Source organism: Prionailurus viverrinus, chromosome A1 (assembly GCF_022837055.1).
Source record: "Prionailurus viverrinus isolate Anna chromosome A1, UM_Priviv_1.0, whole genome shotgun sequence".
Taxonomy (NCBI): Eukaryota; Metazoa; Chordata; class Mammalia; order Carnivora; family Felidae; genus Prionailurus; species Prionailurus viverrinus.
The window spans coordinates 50,145,273-50,164,917 of record NC_062561.1 but is presented as its reverse complement, the minus strand read 5'-3'; the positions used below and the strand labels follow the sequence as shown (position 1 = coordinate 50,164,917).

The following is a 19,645-nucleotide window of genomic DNA, read 5'->3' as shown; positions in this document are numbered from 1 at the left end:
TGCTTCCAGAAAGAAAATGGGTTGCTGGGCAAAGGAGTGGAAGGTAAGCTTGTATTTAGCTGTATTTATATTTCTTGTAACTTTTGAATTTTCTACCATCTACATATATTGCCTATTCCAAAGAATTATAGGTTTTAAAAATACTACTTATATATTTGTTCATTTTAATCTCTATTGTATTAGAAGCTTGAATGATCCATTTTAAAATCTGCAAGGAAATGGGGACACCTGGGTGGCTCAGTCAGTTAAGCGTCTGAGTCTTGGTTTTGGCTCAGGTCATGATCTCACAGTTTGTGGGTTCGAGACCCACATCAGGCTCTGTGCTTGGGATTCTCTCTTTCCCTCTCTCTCTGCCCCTCCTCCGCTTATGCTGTTTCTATCTCTCTCAAAATAAATAAACATTAAAAAGTAAAATCTGCAAGGAAAATACGAACTAGTTCATTCATGGCAGACTTAAAATAGATTTCTTTTTAATCTTGTTAGAGCCCATTAGAAATAGTAATTAAACAAGAAGATTTTCACAGGTGGACAGTTTTTTTCAGTATTAATATGCTTTTGGTTGCAAAAAAAATTCACAAAGTCCAAGAGGAAATAGTCAATTAAATCAATGTAAATCTACATAATTCTGAAGAGCATAAATGTGAAATTTCATTCAGTGATAAAGGAGTGTCTAGTGGGGAAAATGTTTAATCTCACTATACTAATATCATCACTCAAATATATAGTACTTCAAAACCTGTGGTTGATTTCATACCCTTGATTGAGGTGAAGCTGACCTGAAAGCATGCACTAAATAAATGTTCTTTTTAAAATTTTTTTAAATGTTTATTTATTTTTGAGAGAGAGAGAGAGCGAGAGAGAAAGAGAGAGAGAGAGAGAGACAGACTATGAGTAGGGGAGGGGTAGAGAGAGAGGGTGACACAGAATGTGAAAAAGGCTTCAGGCTCTGAGTTGTCAGCACAGAGCCTGACGAGGGGCTTCAACTCACAAACTGCAAGATCATGACCTGAACCAAAATTGGACGCTCAACCGACTGAGCCACCCAGGTGCCCCAATAGATGTTCTTTTTAACTGTTTCCTTTTACCCCTCAAGCAGGTTTTATGACAACAGAATTTTTCAGACCACTTGAGGCACTTCTGAATTACACAGTAAGACAAAAATAGCTATTGTAAAATTATCCCAGCCTTATGGTAGAAGAAAAATCTGTTTCCGTTGTAAAAATTTTTAACTTCTGGAACTAACTGATTCTGTTCTTTGGTATTTGAGAGAGCTGTAAATCCATTCATCCACTAGACATTTATTGATCACCTTCTGTGTGCAAAAGGACTGTGCATTTGATTAGCCATCAGTCGCCATGCGTTCCATTCGTGTTCTACCACGTTACTCACATTACCTACTTAGCTTGTGCTTCAGTTTCCTAACTTAAAAAAAATGGCACTTTTCTATTCTTACCACTCATTTATCTGTCAAGAGTGTTAATAAGTAATGCCTGTATTTGAGGTGTGGGCTGACGTAAATGAATAATTACCTACATTTTTGTCAAGACATCTTAATGTCAAAAGGTAAGGTGTGGTTAATGTCTTTGAATATTCCATGAATGTTTGGAACAAAAAATCTGTATTCTTTCTTTTTGTTATGTTCAAAAGAGATAAATGATAAACGGGGAAAAACATACGAAATATATTTTGGACAAAATGTTATTATCCTTAATGCCCACATACAGAATAATTTTGTAATTCGACCCAGACTTAACCAAAAGTGGTGGGCGGGGTGCCAGGGTGGCTCAGTTGGTTAAGTGTTCAACTTCAGGACATGATCTCATGGTTTGCGGGTTCTTTTGTGAATTCGAGCCCCACATTGGGCTCTGTGCTGACAGTGTGGAGTCTGCTTTGGATTCTCTGTCTCTCTCCCTCTCAATAAATAAATAAATAAATAAATAAATAAAACATTAAGAAAAAAAATGCAAAGATATGAGCACCAAATACTTGAAGGAGAAATACAGATGATTTATAGACATGAAGAGATTGTTATTTGCTATTAATTTCTATTATTTTCCCATTTTTTATTTTCCTAATTTCTAAATTGATCTCTATTACTTTCTCCTTAATTATTTCTTTGGGCTTCCCCATGACAGTTTTTCTACTTTTTTAAGTTGAATTTTTAGTTAATTTACTTTCATTCATTCTTTTTTTTAAATTTTAGTTTTATTATTATTTATTTTATTTATTATTATTTATTATTTTAGTTTTATTATTACTTATTATTATTTATTTATTAATATTTATTATTTATTTATTATTATTTATTTATTATTATTATTTATTGTATTAATCAATACATTTACCTGTATTTGACAAGTTTTGGCATAAAATCATTTTATCACTTAATTCCATATAATAGAATTTTCTTTCACAATTTTCTTTTTGATCAGGATTATCCAACATTATGTTTTTACTCTTCAGACATAATGATTTTTAAAACCTATGTTTTTGTTTTTAATTTTCCTTGAATAATAGTCAGAAAACATGATCTATATGATTGCAATTCTTTGGAATTTATGGGTTTCTTGTGTGACACGGTGCACTGCCAATTTTTGTTTCTTTCACAGGTACTCTATAAAAACTTCACAGGTACTCTCATCAAACTTATAAATTTGATTATTCTTAGTTTATTTAATTTTACTGTATCTGAGAATGATTTGTTAAAGTCATCAACTAAAAGTGTTGATGTATTTATGTTTCCTGTCAGTCTTTTATTTGTTTTATGTATTTGGAATCAATTTCCTTAGTGTCTATGTGTTAAAAAATAGTATCTTCTTAGTACTTTCACTGGCAAAATTTTCTTTGTGACCCCCTTCATTAGTTTACTTTCTATTTAATTTGATATTGAAACCACTACCCTGGCTTTATTTTCACTTATCTATGCCTGATATACTTTCTTCTATTTGTTTATTGCACTGTTTCTATATGATTGTTAATTATTTTTAATGTTTATTTATTATTTATTTTGAGAGAGAGAAAGAAAAGGGGAGAGAAAACCAAGCAGACTCCCAGCAGTCAGCACAGAGCCCCGTAGAGGGGCTTGATCCTTCAGATCACAACCTGAGCCATAATCAAGAATCCCATGCCTAACCAACTGAGTCCCCCAGGTGCCCCTCTGTATGATTGCGTTTTAAGAGTGATTTTGTGGGAATGCAAGCTGGTGCGGCCACTCTGGAAAACAGTATGGAGGTTCCTCAAAAAACTAAAAATAGAACTACCCTATGACCCAGCAATTGCACTACTAGGCATTTATCCACGGGATACAGGTGTGGTGTTTCGAAGGGACACATGCACCCCCATGTTTATGGCAGCACTATCAACAACAGCCAAAGTATGGAAAGAGCCCAAATGTCCATCGATGGATGAATGGATAAAGAAGATGTGGTATATATATACAATTGAGTATTACTCGGCAATCAAAAAGAATGAAATCTTGCCATTTGCAACTACATGGATGGAACTGGAGGGTATTATGCTAAGTGAAATTAGTCAGTCAGAGAAAGAGAGAAATCATATGACTTCACTCATATGAGGACTTTAAGAGACAAAACAGATGAACATAAGGGAAGGGAAACAAAAATAGTATAAAAACAGGGAGGAGGACAAAACAGAAGAGACTCATAAATATGGAGAACAAACTGAGGGTTATGGAGGTGGTGGGAGGGGGGATGGGCTAAATGGGTAAGGGGACTAAGGAATCTACTCCTGAAATCACTGTTGCACTATATGCTACCTAATTTGGATGTAAATTAAAAAAAAAATTCAAAGAACGTTTATAAGTAAATAAACAAATAAAATAAAAAATATCCTTTAAAACAGATAAAAGTGATTTTGTAGGGGTGCCTGGGTGGCTCAGTCAGTTAAGCCTCCAACTCTTGATTTCAGCTCAGGTCATGATCTCATGGTTCCTGAATTTGAGCCCAGGTAGGGCTCTAGGCTGACAGTATGGAGCCTGCTTGGGATTCTCTCTCCCTTTCTCACCTCTCCCCTCGCTCTCTCTCTCAAAATATATAAATAAACAAACAAAAATAAGTAAAACTGATTCTGTAAACAACAGATTCCTGGATAACTTTACGTTGTTACCTTTTTGTGGGTTAGGTGAACTAATTCACATTATAGTTGCTATTTGGAGTTACTGCAGCCATACTGTTTTCAGTTTTCTACTTATCACACTTTATTTTTGTTTCATTGTTGTTTTTTTTTCTTTTTTTTCTCTTCCCTTTTCCACCAAATGGATAAATATTCTACTGGTTTGAAAGTCATACATTGTATTTTGGTTTCCTAGTAGTTACCTCTTATTTATTCCTTCTTCATCTCCATCTTCCAAGTTTGGGGAAACTTTTCTAAGTATCTAGAGCAAGGGAAACTGACTCTGAGCCCATACTCTTTTTTTTTTTTAATTTAAATTCAATTTTTTTTATTTTTTATTATTTATTTATTTATTTATTTATTTATTTATTTTATATGAAATTTATTGACAAATTGGTTTCCATACAACACCCAGTGTCTGAGCCCATACTCTAAATCTTTTGCCTTTGCCAATCTTTAGTTTTTGAAACCTGAAGGCTAAGAATGGACTCTTTTGTTATCTGTATTCTGCTGTGTCATCCTTCCACTGGAGCAGAGGAGATGCAGTGCCCTGGCTGCCCAGGCTGAGGGAAGGTCACAGGGAACAAAGGAACAATAGAGGGAAAACCCTGTTATTATCTCAGAATTTTATTCAGTCACGAATGCTTGCGCTCTATTTGCCACTCCATTCGGAGCTCCATTACAACTGTTGGGAGGCATCCTATTATTTTCTAGTACTTGATAATTAGCTGGTAGATACATTTAGTATGTTTATGAAATTAGCTAACTAAATCACTTGGTACATCACCTCTATGATATTAAAACTCTCATTTGAATCTTCGGGTTCTTAAATTCTAATTTGCTATTCATTTGTTCATTCATTCAACATTTATTAAGAACCTATTACATGTCAGCTACCTTGCTGGAGGAAAATATGGGCCAAAAAAGTAATCCCTCTCAAGATGCCCTCTTTGTGGTGGGGGACACAGACAAATCACTTGAGAATTACAAAGAATGCGTTAAGAGCTATAATAGAGGAATGCATTAAAAGAGAGCAAAGAGAGGCCTGCTAACTCTGGATTGGTGAGAAACATCTTCACAGAAGAGTGACTTTTGAGTTGCGCCTTAATGAATGGACACTCAAGTAGCGAAGGATGAGGGAAGTTCAAGCTGTGGAGCGACAGGAAGAGCAATAGGGAGAGGAAGGCACCTGTGAAGCCCCATGGAGAGTGAGCCTGGTATGTGGTTGGGGATGGAGGTGATGTCTGGTGTCTGGATGTGTGAGTAGGGGAAAAAGTAGATGTTGGGTTGGATGGAAGGTGGATGTCATAGGTGGTGATGCCTATAAGACTATTCAGGAGATATTTCTTGCAGGACAGCTCTCCTCTTTGTGCTGGCTCAGCATTCTGGGCTGCATTGATTACAAGCAGCCTCCATATGCACATGTTTCCATGATGATCCCTGGAGCTGAAAGGGGGCTGGAGTGGAGACTACTGGCAATTAAATCCTTCTGCTTAAGATGCAGCCCAAGTCATCACTGCCAAAACAAGTCTTAAGACCGTGCCCAACTTTAAGGGGCAGAGAAGAGCTGCCTTCTCTTGTATCGGCATGCAGAGAGGATCAGATATTGGTAAGCAGTAATAATACTCAATGCATACTAAGACAAGCATGACAAAAAAGTTACAAAGAAAAGGCTAAAGGCTTTCAGAGCAGGAGGCAATGATTAAAGACAATTCTTCTGTTTTTCTATCAATGAGTGCAAGTTTATTGCTTCACTTTCTTTGACCAGTAGGAAATGGTCTGCTGGGACTTCGAACTCAATCCCAGCTCCCAAGCTGTTTGACTTGGTGGAACGATGCTCTCCCCAGATCTTTGTTCTTTTTTCCCTCTCTTTTATGGATCCCACATATGTAGCCTAGGAAAATGGGATCTGAATAAGAGAGTTACTGGTAAGGTTCTAGAAGGTTTCAATCTACATTCCAAGAACTTTTCACTGCTTCTTGAGGACATGGGTCTATTTTGCACAAAGTGGTAGAGTGGTTAAATCAAATGACTAAACCTAAACAATTAATAAGGTCTCCATCTTGGAATTCGGATGTTTATTTCCAATAAAATCACCAGGATGTACCCAGAAATTGAACACAGGAAAAGTGACAATTGACCATAGCCATTTTACATAAATAGGAGAAAAAATAGTTCCAAGGCTTTACAGAAAGTGAGAATATCATTAAACTGAAAACACTGAGAAACCTTTGGGTTTGGATTTTCATTCTTCCTGTAAGTACTTTGGAGAGAGGTGGGAACTTTCAGTCTTTCCCTTTTATTTTGTTTACCTCTTATCGAATTCATTACAATTCAGTAAGAGTAAAAAGAACGAGAATCTAATTTGCTCAAATGAAAAAAATAATACTTTTCTTTCTGGTTTAAAGTTAGAATGATCAAATTATCCCTTAAATGTCTTTCGAGTTCCGTGGAACTACAGATTACTGCACATAAAAGAGTGAGAAATCTCTACACCTCTGAGCTGGGTATGTAGAATGAATACAATAGGATTCTTTTGGATATTGTTTGGAATAAGATTCAGAACTTATTACGCAGGCTTCAGAAGGAATTGAAGCCACGCAAATAAATGCTGTTCAAAAAAACAGAAATCCCAACGCCCTCTTGAGAGGGGGCCCCCTCTCCAGGGGGCAGCAGAGACGCGCGGGAGGACCGAGACGTCGGGGACCAAGGAGAGGGCGAGTCGATCCCGGCAGTGGCCGGGCCTGCAGCGGGGTCGCTGCCCCAGGGGCGGATTGGAAGAGCGGGCTGGCACAGGGGCCGGAGGAAGAGGCGGAGAGGTGACTTCACCGAAAAGCTTTTAGGGGCCAGGCTCTCTCCGCCCGCTGGACGGGAGGCGGGGTAGCAGCTCGGTTAAAGTAGCAGCCTGGAAGGAAGGAAGGAGCAAGGGAGGGACGGGAGCAGCCGGGAGGAGGAGCAGCGAGCTGGGCCGCGGCGACGGCTGGGGGAGCGGCCCAGCGTGGCCACGTTTGGGTCTGGTTATTTTCCAGTGAACAGTTCTCGCACGCCCTTCCTGAGGCACGGCTGATCGCGCCGAAGCCCGGCGGCCCCGACCTTCCAGGTGACAGCCGGTCACCCTGGTAGGAGTCAGCTCCGCCCCAAGTCACCCCGCCCGCCCAGAGCCCATTCCCCGCCCAGCCAGCCTCCCTCCGCCTGCCCGAGGCGAGCGCGGCGGCCGCAGCGGCTCTGCAGCGCTGGAGCAGGCGGCGGCCGGCGGCGGCGCGGGGCCCTCGGCGGAGGAAGGGGGAAGTTCGGCCCCTCGGCGCTAGCCCGAGGAAGGAGGATAACGATTTAACCCGCCCTCTCCTGCCAGTCCGGCCGCGGGGCGCTCCCGCCGTGCCCGCCGCCCGAGTCTCCGAGCCTCGCCCGGGGAAGTGCCGCATGGGGCAGGGCCGCTGAAGCGCGGAGTTCGGTGTCTCGCCGTGCCAAAAGCGGGCGCGGGCGCCGGTGCGGCAGTTGGCACAGTTTCGGCGGCGCCTTCGGCGCGAGAGTTGGGGGCGCGGCGCGCCTACCCGGCCGCCTCGGTGCCTTCCAGAGGCGCGAGTTATGGAGCCCCCCAGCTGCGTTCAGGATGAGCCGTTCCCGCACCCCCTGGAGCCTGAGCCGGGCGCCCCTGCGCAGCCGGGCCCCGGGAAGCCGGGCGACAAGCGGTTCCGTCTGTGGTACGTGGGGGGGTCGTGCCTGGACCACAGGACCACGCTGCCCATGCTGCCCTGGCTCATGGCCGAGATCCGGCGGCGCAGCCAGAAGCCCGACGCGGGCGGCTGCGGGGCGCCGGCCGCCCGCGAGGTGCTTCTGGTGCTCAGCGCGCCCTTCCTGCGCTGTGTCCCCGCACCCGGCGCCGGGGCCGCGGGGGGCGTCGGCCCCGCGGCCGCGCAGCCCAACCCGGCCGTGTTCATCTTCGAGCACAAGGCACAGCACGTCTCGCGCTTCATTCACAACAGCCACGATCTCACCTACTTTGCCTACCTGATCAAGGCGCAGCCAGACGACCCCGAGTCGCAGATGGCCTGCCACGTTTTCCGTGCTACAGACCCCAACCAGGCAAGACGGCGTCTGGAGGCGCGGGGGCGGGTCTGGCACACCCGGGGGGAGGAGCAGGGCTGGAGGCTTTGGGACCCCTCGGGAAGGACCTGTGGTCAGGGTTCCTGGCGCGCGCCTTCCACGTGGCACGCTCCAGCGTCCACTCCTCCTGCCCCAAGGACCAGGAGTCGGGAGCTTGGGTGCGGGCCAAGCGGGCCGGCTGGACGGCGGGAATGAAACCCTTGCAGGAGCAGGGGAGAGGGGAGGAGGCGGAGAGTGGTCCCTGGGATGGTGGAGAGTGCGCGCCACAGGAGGACGCAGCGAGCTGCGCGCGTCTGAGGAGGAGAGTGGTGTCTGGAGTGTGACTGGAGTTGGCAAACCCGGCCGTGTGTGTGTGTGTGTGTGTGTGTGTGTGTGTGTGTGTGTGTGTAAAACAAGGAAGAGTGTCGGGTTCCCAAAGGCCCTGCACTCGCTCTCGGTCTTGGTCGAGTTCTGCACCTTAACCCACTTGGACCATGGAGTCCTAGTTACCACAGCACCTGCTGGTCTGGGAGCTGGGAGGCTATTTCGGAGCGGGATTTAGGGAGAAGTTAGCGGACTCTTGTCAGATTATCAGCGAGCAGAATAGGAATCTGCGTTTAGATTCGTTGAGTGGAAAGAAAACTTTTTCCTTTTGCAATTTTTTTATGCACTTATTGGAGACAGAATCAGTATCAACTTGGGTGATTTAAACAGCAGTGTCGTAAAAGAGGTCAAAATCTGTTTTCTAAGATTTCCCCAAAGTCTACTAAATCGAGGTGCCTGTTACCAAACAGTGCATTTTTTACTTCCTTAAAAACAGGCGCGCTTTTCTATTGAATGGTGACACGAATCTAAACAAAACCTTATGACAGTGATTATGTCTTTGAAAACTGGTTTTAAAGTAAGTGTAAAGCGTTTTTACTATATGATAAACCCCAAAGTGCTATTCTAAAAATAGTTATTTGATGTTTGCAAAGTACTTTAGATTCTTTAGAAAAGTCATGTTATCTAGATCTAAATATAGTCTCAGTTGCAACACGTGGCAGTTCCTTTGGTAGCTGGGAAATTAACAACAAAGGAGAAAAACATCCTATAAATAAGGCTTTTTCCGCCCTTAATTCATTTTTTTCCACGTTTATTTATTTGAGAGAGAGAAAGTGGGCGGGAGCATGGTAGGGGAGAGGCAGAGAGAGGAGAGAAAATCCCAAGCCAACTCTACACTGTCATTGTGGAGCCTGATGCAGGGCTCCATGCAGGGCTGGATCTCACAAACCCCGGAGGTCATGACCTGAATCGAAATCCAGAGTTGGACTCCCCTTAGTTCATTATTTTAGTGACTGTAATTGAAAGACCAGTAATTTTTCACCAAAGGCCTGTAGCTGAATTGAAGAAAATGAAAGTTTATTGTCTTAGATTTAATCAGTTATTTTATAAACTAGATTAATATCCACATCCAGAGCTCCCATTATGAAGTGAGCAGTTTTAACATATATGACACTGTTAGATGTATGTTGAGATACCTTTTTACAGATAATCTAAACATCCCAACCATGATTAAAGTGAACATCACTTTGTGCTTATGTGTTCCAAGATTATTTTTAGCTTCCACCCCTGTCAAAATGGGAGTGCAGCAGTTCTTTGTGTCTGAAAGTTCTCACCATTTTTATTAAGATTTTTTTGGTTCTGTCAGTAAGGAGGAAGAAGTTGCATTTTCCAGGACTTTGAGGAATGTTTTATGATTTTTGGTACTTTATGTTGAAGTCATTTTGTTCAGATGTGATACATGATACATCATTGCTAATTTCACTGATAGTAGAAATTTATTTATGTTGGGGGGGTTGGGTCATGGCAATTTGAATTCTTCACTGTGGCTTTTGAGTCCCTCCCAGATTCATTGTTAGGGGATCAATTAAAAACATGCCCTTTTATTTACCTTAATTATGTATTTAGGTGTTTGAGGCTGAATGTGCTATTATTTTACAAATAATAACATGCTTAGGCTCATTTCTCCCTTTTGATCCTGTAGGAGCAGTGGAAACCATATGTCCTCTTGATAAAAGAAAAAAAACCAACTTTTCCTGTTTATTGCCATTTCCCAGTTAAGTCTTTGATCTAAAGATATGGATTCCAGTTTACTCTGAACATAGAGAATCCTGGCAGAGGATCCTTAATTTGAAAGGCCAGATGTTGTTCCCTTAAGGATTATCTCCAGCCGTATGTAAGTGGTTGCGAACTCAAATGCCTGGGAATGGTTGAGTGAGGACTGTGGAGGCCTAGACAGTGGCCATCATTTCTTAAGGACTTACTTACACAGCACCAGTTGCAAACTCTATTAAAAAGATGCAGGCCTGGTGTTGTCAGAGCTTCTGATTTCCTAAGAGTGGAAGTCTGGATTTTTATATATGACTTTATGTTTTAAAGGATTAGCGACTATTTTAAACATTTAAGATTTCTGTCTGGACCAAACAAAACACATCTGAGGTTTGGCCTCAGAGATTTAAGGGCTGCCACTTTCTATCTTTTTCATAAACATTTGTTGAATGGACAAGTGCAGTCATCAGACACTGTGCGCTTTTTGCCACATTTCCGTGTGAGCATCTGAATCCATTTGGTATGGCTCTCATAGTAGGGAGAGTTAGGGCCATTTGGGGGGAAGAATTTAGAGGTAAAATTCTCGGAAGTGATGATTCTACAGCTGAACTGGTTAAAGGGATGGATTCCTCACATTATTATCATCTAGTGGTATGCCTCACATAGAGTAGGCTTTGGATGGTTCTGGACACCTTTGAGATCAGAAGGAAAGAGACCTACTGTTTGTTTTGCATCTGAGTTCTACATTTGTAATAATTTTTTTATGTTTATTCATTTTTGAGAGATACAGAGAGACAGAGAATGAGTGGGGGAGGGGAAGAGAGCAAGGGAGACACAGAATCTGAAGCAGGCTCCAGGCTCTGAGCTGTTAGCACAGAGCCTAATGTGGGGCTCGAACTCACAGATGGGGAGATCATGACCTGAGCTGAAGTCGGATGCTTAACCGACTGAGCCACCCATGCACCCCTCTGAGTTCTACATTTGTAGTGGAGAATTATTTAGTTGGGCTTTAAGATCATTGTTAAAAGAGTGTCCAGTCACTGAAACAAAGTATGGAAAGTAGCCTAGAGCGGTAGGCCTGCAAACATCCATGAATAAACTTGCCTCTCATTTGTCTCTCATGCCTGTCCCTTTCCTGAAATAGGCCTGTCTGGAGGAGGCCATAAAATTCATTGTTTAATCTAGAGTGTTTTTTATTGAGAAAGGAGGTACCACTAATAATTACACAAACATAACAAGTATAAACCTGGACCGTGTAGGGAAGACCAGGATATACGGTGACCACAGCTAAATGGCGGTTTGTGTTCAAGCCCAGCCACTGAGATGGAAGATTGTGGTTTCTGTATATAAAATGATAAGGTTTTGCCGAGTATCTGCTCACATATCTTTTGGGGGATGGATCAACATGTGACTTCTGTGATGGGAGTCCTATGCCAGCAGCTTGGGTCTGTTGTGGGGAGTTGCCATAGTGATGTGCCCTCTGTCTCCACACCTTCTTGGTGGGTCGGAGTCAATTTAAGGATGTGGGGTCTGAAGGAGCACTCAGCCAGAATGGCCTAGTGAACTGTTTCTCCCAGGTGCAGAGAGAGGAGGAGGTCAGGAGCAAATGAACCAGTTCTAGATCAAATATATGCCTGTGCAGATTGGTTCCCATTTATTCAAGCCTGTGTGGTCTTGCACAGGAGGAATGTCAGCCGTATTTTGGCCAAATTTCGATATTTCAACTAGTAAAAGTACTTAACTATATGTTAGTTTAAAACTCCCATTGGAATAAATTGAGCTATAGACTTAAAACTGGTTGAAGAACTAAGAATATGTGATTCTCTAAGACCTAGGGTAGGTCCCTAATATTCTTCAAATTTTTATCTTGATCTACTTTCAGAAAGAGACTATATAGCATTATCTTAACTTTCCAATTAAAAAGCAGAAATTGTATCATGTTATATCTATTTTACCGTATAAAAAATCAACAGTTGTTAGTGTTTATATAAATATTGTCAGAGATTAAAGAGGTGAATTATCATTAGCGTGAGACTCTGCATGAAAATTATATTCCCTAAGTATAGACTGAGCAACCATTTAAAAACAAAAACCTTATTACTTTAATTTTTGTTGATTTTTTAATGTACATATTTATCGAAGCTTGAAAGAATGTAATTTCAAAGAGATTTTATAAATTGTGTTCTTAAAATTCTTAAAAATGAACTTGCCAGCAAGGTGCCTGGGTGGCTCAGTCGGTTAAGCCTCTGACTTGAGCTCAGGTCATGATCTCACAGTCTGTGAGTTTGAGCCCCACGTCAGGCTCTGTGCTGACAGCTCAGAGCCTGGAACCTGCTTCAGATTCTGTGTCTCCCTTTCCCTCTGCCTCTTCCCCGCTTGTGCTCTGTCTCTGTCTCTCTCTCTCAAGAATAAATAAACATTAAAAAAAAGAAAGAACTTGCCACCAGTTTTTTCCAGCTCTAAGTCCTTTAAATTTATACTTTTGTTGTTGTTGTTCTTAAACACTTAGCATTTTCTGAGCTTTATTCAGGTAACCGATTTTCAATTTACTTTTGTTGGTATTTTTCAAAAGGTCATTTCTCAGAAATTCTTACTCATAGTTGAGGGATGGGAATATACTAGTCAGGAAACTGGAGGAATAGAAATCTGGAAGTTTTCATATTTTTCTCCTTGCCTCCTGAGTAGACTGTGCCATTCTAGACAGGTAGCTCTCTCTCCTTTCGTGTTTGCTATAGTTTTTTTTTTTGTGTGTGTGTGTGTGCCTTCTCCTCCTCCTGATCTGAGTTGGAGGTTAATTTGCCCTGGCTCCATGGTAGAGTCTTGACTTTGATATCTGGGCGAAAGGTAAAAATGTGTGCCCAGAACCTCCCAGTTGTGAGGGAGTGTTAGTTATAATGAATATTGAGACCGTTCAGTATCAGAACTTGTTTATCATAAGCCGGAGCTCTGGTTCCCAAACGTGAGTATGCATCAGAATTACCTGGAAGGCTTGTTAAAGCACTACATTCACTTTCTTTCTTTTTTTTTCCAATTTAAATTTTTTTTAATGTTTATTTATTTTTGAGGCAGAGAGAACAGAGCATGAACGGGGGAGGGTCAGAGAGGGAGACACAGAATCTGAAGCAGGCTCCAGGCTCTGAGCTGTCAGCACGGAGCCCGAACTCGAACTCACAGAGCAGGGCTCGAACTCATGGACTGTGAGATCATGACCTGAGGCGAAGTCACATGCTTAACCAACTGAGCCACCTAGGCACCCCTGCACTCACTTTCTGATGCTAACGAGTTCCCACGTGATGCTCAGTCTACTGGCCTGGGGACCACAGTTCGAGGATCCACTGCCCTCAAAGATTTTATCCATTTGTTGGGTTATATGACCACTTCTGTTTCCTTGGTTATTTTTGCAGTTGTACTCAGACTTGAAAGTTCAAGATGAGTGTGAGGAGGGATAAAATCTGACTATAGAAGATTTTTAAGGAACTCTTCAATGTCTAGCTTAAAGCTTTGCATATCTGCCCAAGATAAACATTATTCTGCCAGGTATCCTCAGACTATCCATATGTTGAATGAAAACTTTACCTTTCAAGCCAAAGTTTTAAGTTCTGCAGATGGAATAAACAATTAAAAAAGTTTTTTTATATTTATTTATTTTTTGAGAGAGAGAGGCAGAGCACAAGTGGGGGAGGGGCAGAGAGAGAATGAGACACAGAATCCGAAGCAGGCTCGCGACTCTGAGCTGTCAGCACAGAGCCTGATGCGGGGCTCCAATCCATGAATCACGAGATCAAGACCTGAGCTGAAGTCAGACACTTAACCAACTGAGCCACCCAGGTGCTCCTGGAATAGACAGTTTTTTAGGAGTACATCCCAATGTTAAATTATGATAAGATTTTGCAAAAACTAAAGTTTTATTTGTTTGCATCCAGAGAGGTAACAGCATTCAGCATGTTTGATATATTGGCTGTTAAGAAAACCAGGCAAAAAGAAATAGAGTTGACGTTTTGGTGAATAAGATGATGGCTACGCTGAATAATTATTGCAAACAATGTTTACTCGGTTTTGGTTTTCAATCCCAGGGACTTTGTTAAAATCATCAGGGTGATTGTTTTAGAGTCCCATCTCATTTGGGCCATGTTGACATGTCTGAACCAAGTCAACATGCACTTACTTAGACGTAGCCCCCTTGTAAGATGAGGGACAGATCGATTGTAATTTAATTTAATAGTATATTAAGAATTATTGAGCAAGAAAAAGATTTTGCTGGAAATATGGTCTATACAACATTAACTCATTAGGGGGCATCAACTAAGGATGTCATTGGCTTGTTACTTTAAGGTTATAATGTGATACTACATATATCATTCCATGTCTATCTGAGTAGCTTTTCAATGCATTTCCTTAAAAGCTAATGTTTATTGAGCTCTTGCTCGGTGATGGTAGCTACCTTAGTGCTTTTCCCAGGTTATCATATTTCATATTTTTTATTTTTTTAAGTTAATTTGTTTCAACAGAGAGAGAGAGAGTGAGAGCGAGAGCGAGAGCGAGAGAGAGAGAGAGAGAGAGAGAAAACACGTGTGGAAGAGCTTTAGCAGGGGAGGGGCAGAGAAAGAGGGAGAGAGAATCCCAAGCAGCCTCTACACGGTCAGCGTGGAGCCTAATGCAGGTCTGGAACCCACGAACTGTGAGATCATGACCTGAGCTGAAATGAAGAGTCAGGTGCTTAATGGACTGAGCCACCCAGGCACCCCTCACATTTTATCTTTACAGTAACTGTGCCAAGTAGGTACCAGTATTCCTCCTGTTTTACAGATGAGAAAACTGAGGTACAGAAAGGTTACATTGTTACCCCAAGGACACAAGGTTTGTAACAGTCCAGGCAGATTCTAAAGCCTGTTTCCTTTTACTGTAGAATTCGGTTGTTGAAAAATGAGTTTTTAGTTGTTAGTATTATAAACTTTTACAGTCACTTTTTAAAAATACAGTAGTTTTATTTTATTTTGTTCTTCAGCTTTATTGAGGTATAATTAACAAATAAAAATTGTGTATATTTAAAGGGACAATGTGATGTTTTTATATCAAATGAAATGGGTTACCATAATCAAGCTGATTAGTGTATCTTTCACCTCACATGTTAATATAAATGTTACTGGCTTTATACGTGTGTTTATGGGGATTTTGAAAATTGATTTTGATTCTAGAGCTGTTTAAGAACTAGAGCTATAAGCACATGAAGTTTATATTTAGATTTTGTGAACATATTTAAATAAAGTAACAGTAAAATAATGATGTTAGCCTCTTCGTTTACCTTTGAAAGGATACTGAACAACCCTTAAGTTCAGAGAAAACTCTAGGTTTAAGCTTTTGGATGTTATTTAATGTATTCCTGATAATCCATAATCACAAGATAGAAAGGGAAAAAATATGGGATTAAAATTTTGGTAGGTTTAATTTCAGATAATCTAACACAGGTTTTGGCAGCCCTGCCAAAAGGATATGGGGGTTACTATTTTTTAAGTTACTGATCTCTTCCAAGTTTAATTTCTTGTAAGGGGTTGGGTTGGAAAGAGGATCGCCAAGTAATGGGATTTTCCCGGCTAAATATAGAAGCCTAAATTTGCTGCTTCGGTTCTTTTATTTTAGTTAACTAGTTCAATAGTTTCCACTTTGAAACTGTTGTGAATTTTTACATGCATTTCTAAAGTTCTCAAAGTTAGAACCATGGAACTTTGTACTATTAATTTTATGTAACTTTTGAGTAGTTTATTATCAATTTTAGCTTTTAAGTCAAACTGTACTTCTGGTTGAGCAAATGGGGCATTCGTTTGCCTCTCACAGTTGTATCTTCATAAACATTTTCAGTAATAGGTTATATAATTTGGAAAACTACATTTATGACCGAGACCTTTTATAAACCAATAAGCTAATTTGTTTTCAGGCCCTAAATGGCTCCCAGCTTTTTCAATTAACCTCTTGCCCTGGTTTCAGCCATTTAATTCTCAGTAGCTGGGCACCCCGAGAGATTTTCCTGAGTATACCTAAAATTAAACTGATGGCCTTCTTACTTGGTTTCTAAATATTTCTTCCTCTCAGGTCTATAGTAGCATGCTCTGTGCCTGTTGGGGTACCATGTTACTCTGTGCTGGACCTCCCCAATCCTGCTGCTCGCTCTGAACACCAGCCAGTGCCTGTTGCCCAACTCTTTAAATATTGTGCACTGGCTGCTTGATTGAATTGTTTTTCAATTGTGGAATTTAGTTTTCCCTCTTCTGAGAGATGATCTGGTGTCTGGTCCTTGCCCTTCCCTGTTGGCTTCTTCCAAGGCAGTTAACCATTATGTACTAATTTTATTTTAGTTTTCACTTGGGAGTTTGAAAAGCCTGTTGACATGAACATAGCCTAGTGGTGGTAGTGGGCATGGCCCTTCTATGTTCACCAATACTTATATTTTTTTTAAGTTTATTTATTATTTTTTTTAAGTAATCTTTAACCGACATGAAGCTCAAACTCATGACCCTAAGATCAAAAGTTGCATGCTCTACTGACTGAGTGAGATGGGCACCCCTCATCCATAATTCTTTTATCTAATTTGAGGCATGTTCAGTATGCCTCAATATAAGCATATCTCTGGTTATAATGGAAATATTAAAAGCGATATGAAAATGGATGGTGTCATATTCTATTTCTTTTCTTTTCTTTCTTTCTTTCTTTCTTTCTTTCTTTCTTTCTTTCTTTATTTCTTAATTTCTTTCTTTCTTTCAGAGAGAGGGAGAGTGCTTGAACCGTAGAGAGGGGCAGGGAGAGTGAGAGTCTTAAGCGGGCTCCACACTCAGCATGGAGCCTGACACTGGGCTGGATCCCACAACTCTGGGATCATGACCTGAGGCTAAATCATGACCTGAGCTGAAATCAAGAGTCAGATGCTCAACCGACTGAGCCATCCAGGCGCCCCGTATTCTATTTTTTGACACAGCCCTTTATATTTAACTTCCCCATTGATCCTAAACCTTTTTCAAAGGTCAGATTATTCTGTTAAAATAATAAATGGCATTTGATAAATTTTCTATTCTATGTTCATGTAAGTACAGCGTGTTAGTTATAGCAATAAAAACTAATAGCTAGTAATATGCCACTAAGGATCTTGGAGTTAATTAGCATTAAACCCTTTTTTTCCTATTGGAAGTTAGGTTGGAGATATATATTTGCAATTGTATTACTTATTTTGATAAGTGGATTGTGAGCAAGACTAAATTATATGTGCCCTAATTAATATATGAGAAAATGTAGGAGTTCTTTGGAATAAAGAATATATAAAAAGTCTTTGATTTCCCAAGTATTCTTACCTAAGCCAAACTTATATCTTTTAAAAAATTTTTTTAAAAATGTTTATTTATTTTTGAGAGACAGAGAGAGAGAGAGAGAGAGAGAGAACAGGAGAGAGGCAGAGAAAGAAAGAGACACAGAATCTGAAGTAGGCTCCAGTCTCTGGACTGTCAGCACAGAGCCCAATGTGGGGCTTGATCCCATGAACCACGAGATCGTGATGTGAGCTGAATGTGGATGCTTAACCAACTGAGCCACCCAGGTGTCCCAAGCCTACCTTACACCTTAACAGTTTGTTGTCTCTCTTTTGCTTGATCTACCACAATTATCCAGCATTTGGTTCTGTGTCAGGAATTATACTCTAAGCTTCTAGAAGCCAGGTTAATAATAATAATTGATATATATTATCAATAATAATAATAGTGCTAACCAATATATATTTATCTATTTCTTGACCATGGGGTCTCAAACCTTAGCATGTATAACCTGGAAGGTTTGTGAAAATGACAGATTGCTGGATCCCCACCCCCAGAGTTCTGAGTTGTGAGCCTTGGGTGAGGTCCAGAATTTGTGTTTTTGACAAGTTCCCAGGTGATGTTGATACTGCTGGTACAGGATTACCTTTGACAACTACTGTTCTAGACCAAGGGTTGGTAAACTTTGGCCTTAGTTTTGTAAATACAGTTTTATTTTAACACATCTCCACTCATCTGTTTACATATGGTGTGTGGCTGCTTTTGTGCTGCCATGGCAGTATTGAGTATTTTGGACAGAGACTTTATGGCCACCAAACTTAAAATCTTTATTACTTAGCCCTTTGCAAATGAAGTTTGCTGACATCTGCTCTAGGCAATCCTTCTAAACTAGTTTTTTTTTTTAAATCCCCACTTTATAGGTGAGAAAACTAAGTCTGTAATCTTCCTAAGGACACAAGCTAGCAAGTAGCAGGTCTAGGATTCCAAACTTCATGCATTTTCTAAAACCTACTTCATAAATTTTTATGGATGGCCCCCACATTTATCGATATAGCCCAGCTCTTGCTCTGAGCTCCAGCTTTTTTCAGTATCTAAGTGCTTACTTGACATCCACACTTGAATATGTAGATGCTGATGCTGGTAAACCAGGGAATCACATTTGAGTCCTTCTTTTTCACTCCCCAGTTACAGTACTGGAAGGACATCATGTTGATTCTGCCTCTAAAACTTAGTTTTAGTATGTCACCTCTCTCCATCACTACTGCCACCACACAGGTGTGACCCCCGTGATCTCTTGCTGGGACTTTTCTCCTCTCATCTGTTCTCCCTGCTCTGCTCTTTTTCTCTGGTTAGAGGCTTCTTCCATGGAGCTGCAGGAATGGTGCATGTAAAATGCAAACCTGATCAGGTTCCCTTTGCACTCAGAATAATATGCAAATTCCTCCTTAGGTTCAGTTAGTCTTTCCAGCTCAGACTGCTGCTCTCCAGCTCCTGTTCCACACTTTAGCTGTCCTTAAACAAGCTTCACTCCTGGCTCACTTTAAAAGCCTTTGCATGTGTGGTCCCTATTCTTGCTAGATTAGCTTTTTCTCGGGTCTCAGTTCTTTGCCTAAATCACGAATGTCACTAAGTCAGATTGGCCTCTAATGACCCTCTCTCTATCTAAAGTAGATAGGCATCCCAGTTTATCACTTCTGTCTCAGCCCTTTATTTGTTTTCCTTTTGGCACTAACACATCACAGGTTTTTTTAAATAGGCTCCACACCCAATGTGGGGCTTGAACTCACGACCCTGAGATCAAGAGTCACATGCTCTACCGACTGAGCTGGCCAGGCGCCCCTAAATTAATTTTAAAAAACACTTTCTGGAGGTATGTCTCCCTCTCTAGAATGTAAGCTTCATAGGGAGATAGCTCTTGTCTGCTCATGGTTGCGTGCCCGGGACCTAGTTCTATAATAGAGACTCATTTCAACAGATTGAAATTAGGAAATCAGTACCTGCCCTCAAGGAATTCAGATCTGCCACGGAGAGTCTAAAGTCTGTTTGCA

General features: G+C 41.0%; 1 protein-coding gene across 2 annotated transcripts in view; it reads left to right on the top strand.

Moving 5' to 3' along the window:
- The first annotated feature begins 7,188 nt into the window (after positions 1 to 7,188).
- TBC1D4 (TBC1 domain family member 4) overlaps positions 7,189 to 19,645 on the top strand; it is a 188,764-nt gene continuing 176,307 nt past the window's right edge. The window contains exon 1 of one of the 2 annotated variants that reach the window (XM_047864398.1): positions 7,189 to 8,214. In XM_047864398.1, the coding sequence (XP_047720354.1) occupies positions 7,717 to 8,214 (498 nt within the window). In that variant the 5' untranslated portion in view covers positions 7,189 to 7,716. The remainder of the gene's footprint in view (positions 8,215 to 19,645) is intronic. The other variant, XM_047864407.1, reaches the window with a different exon arrangement.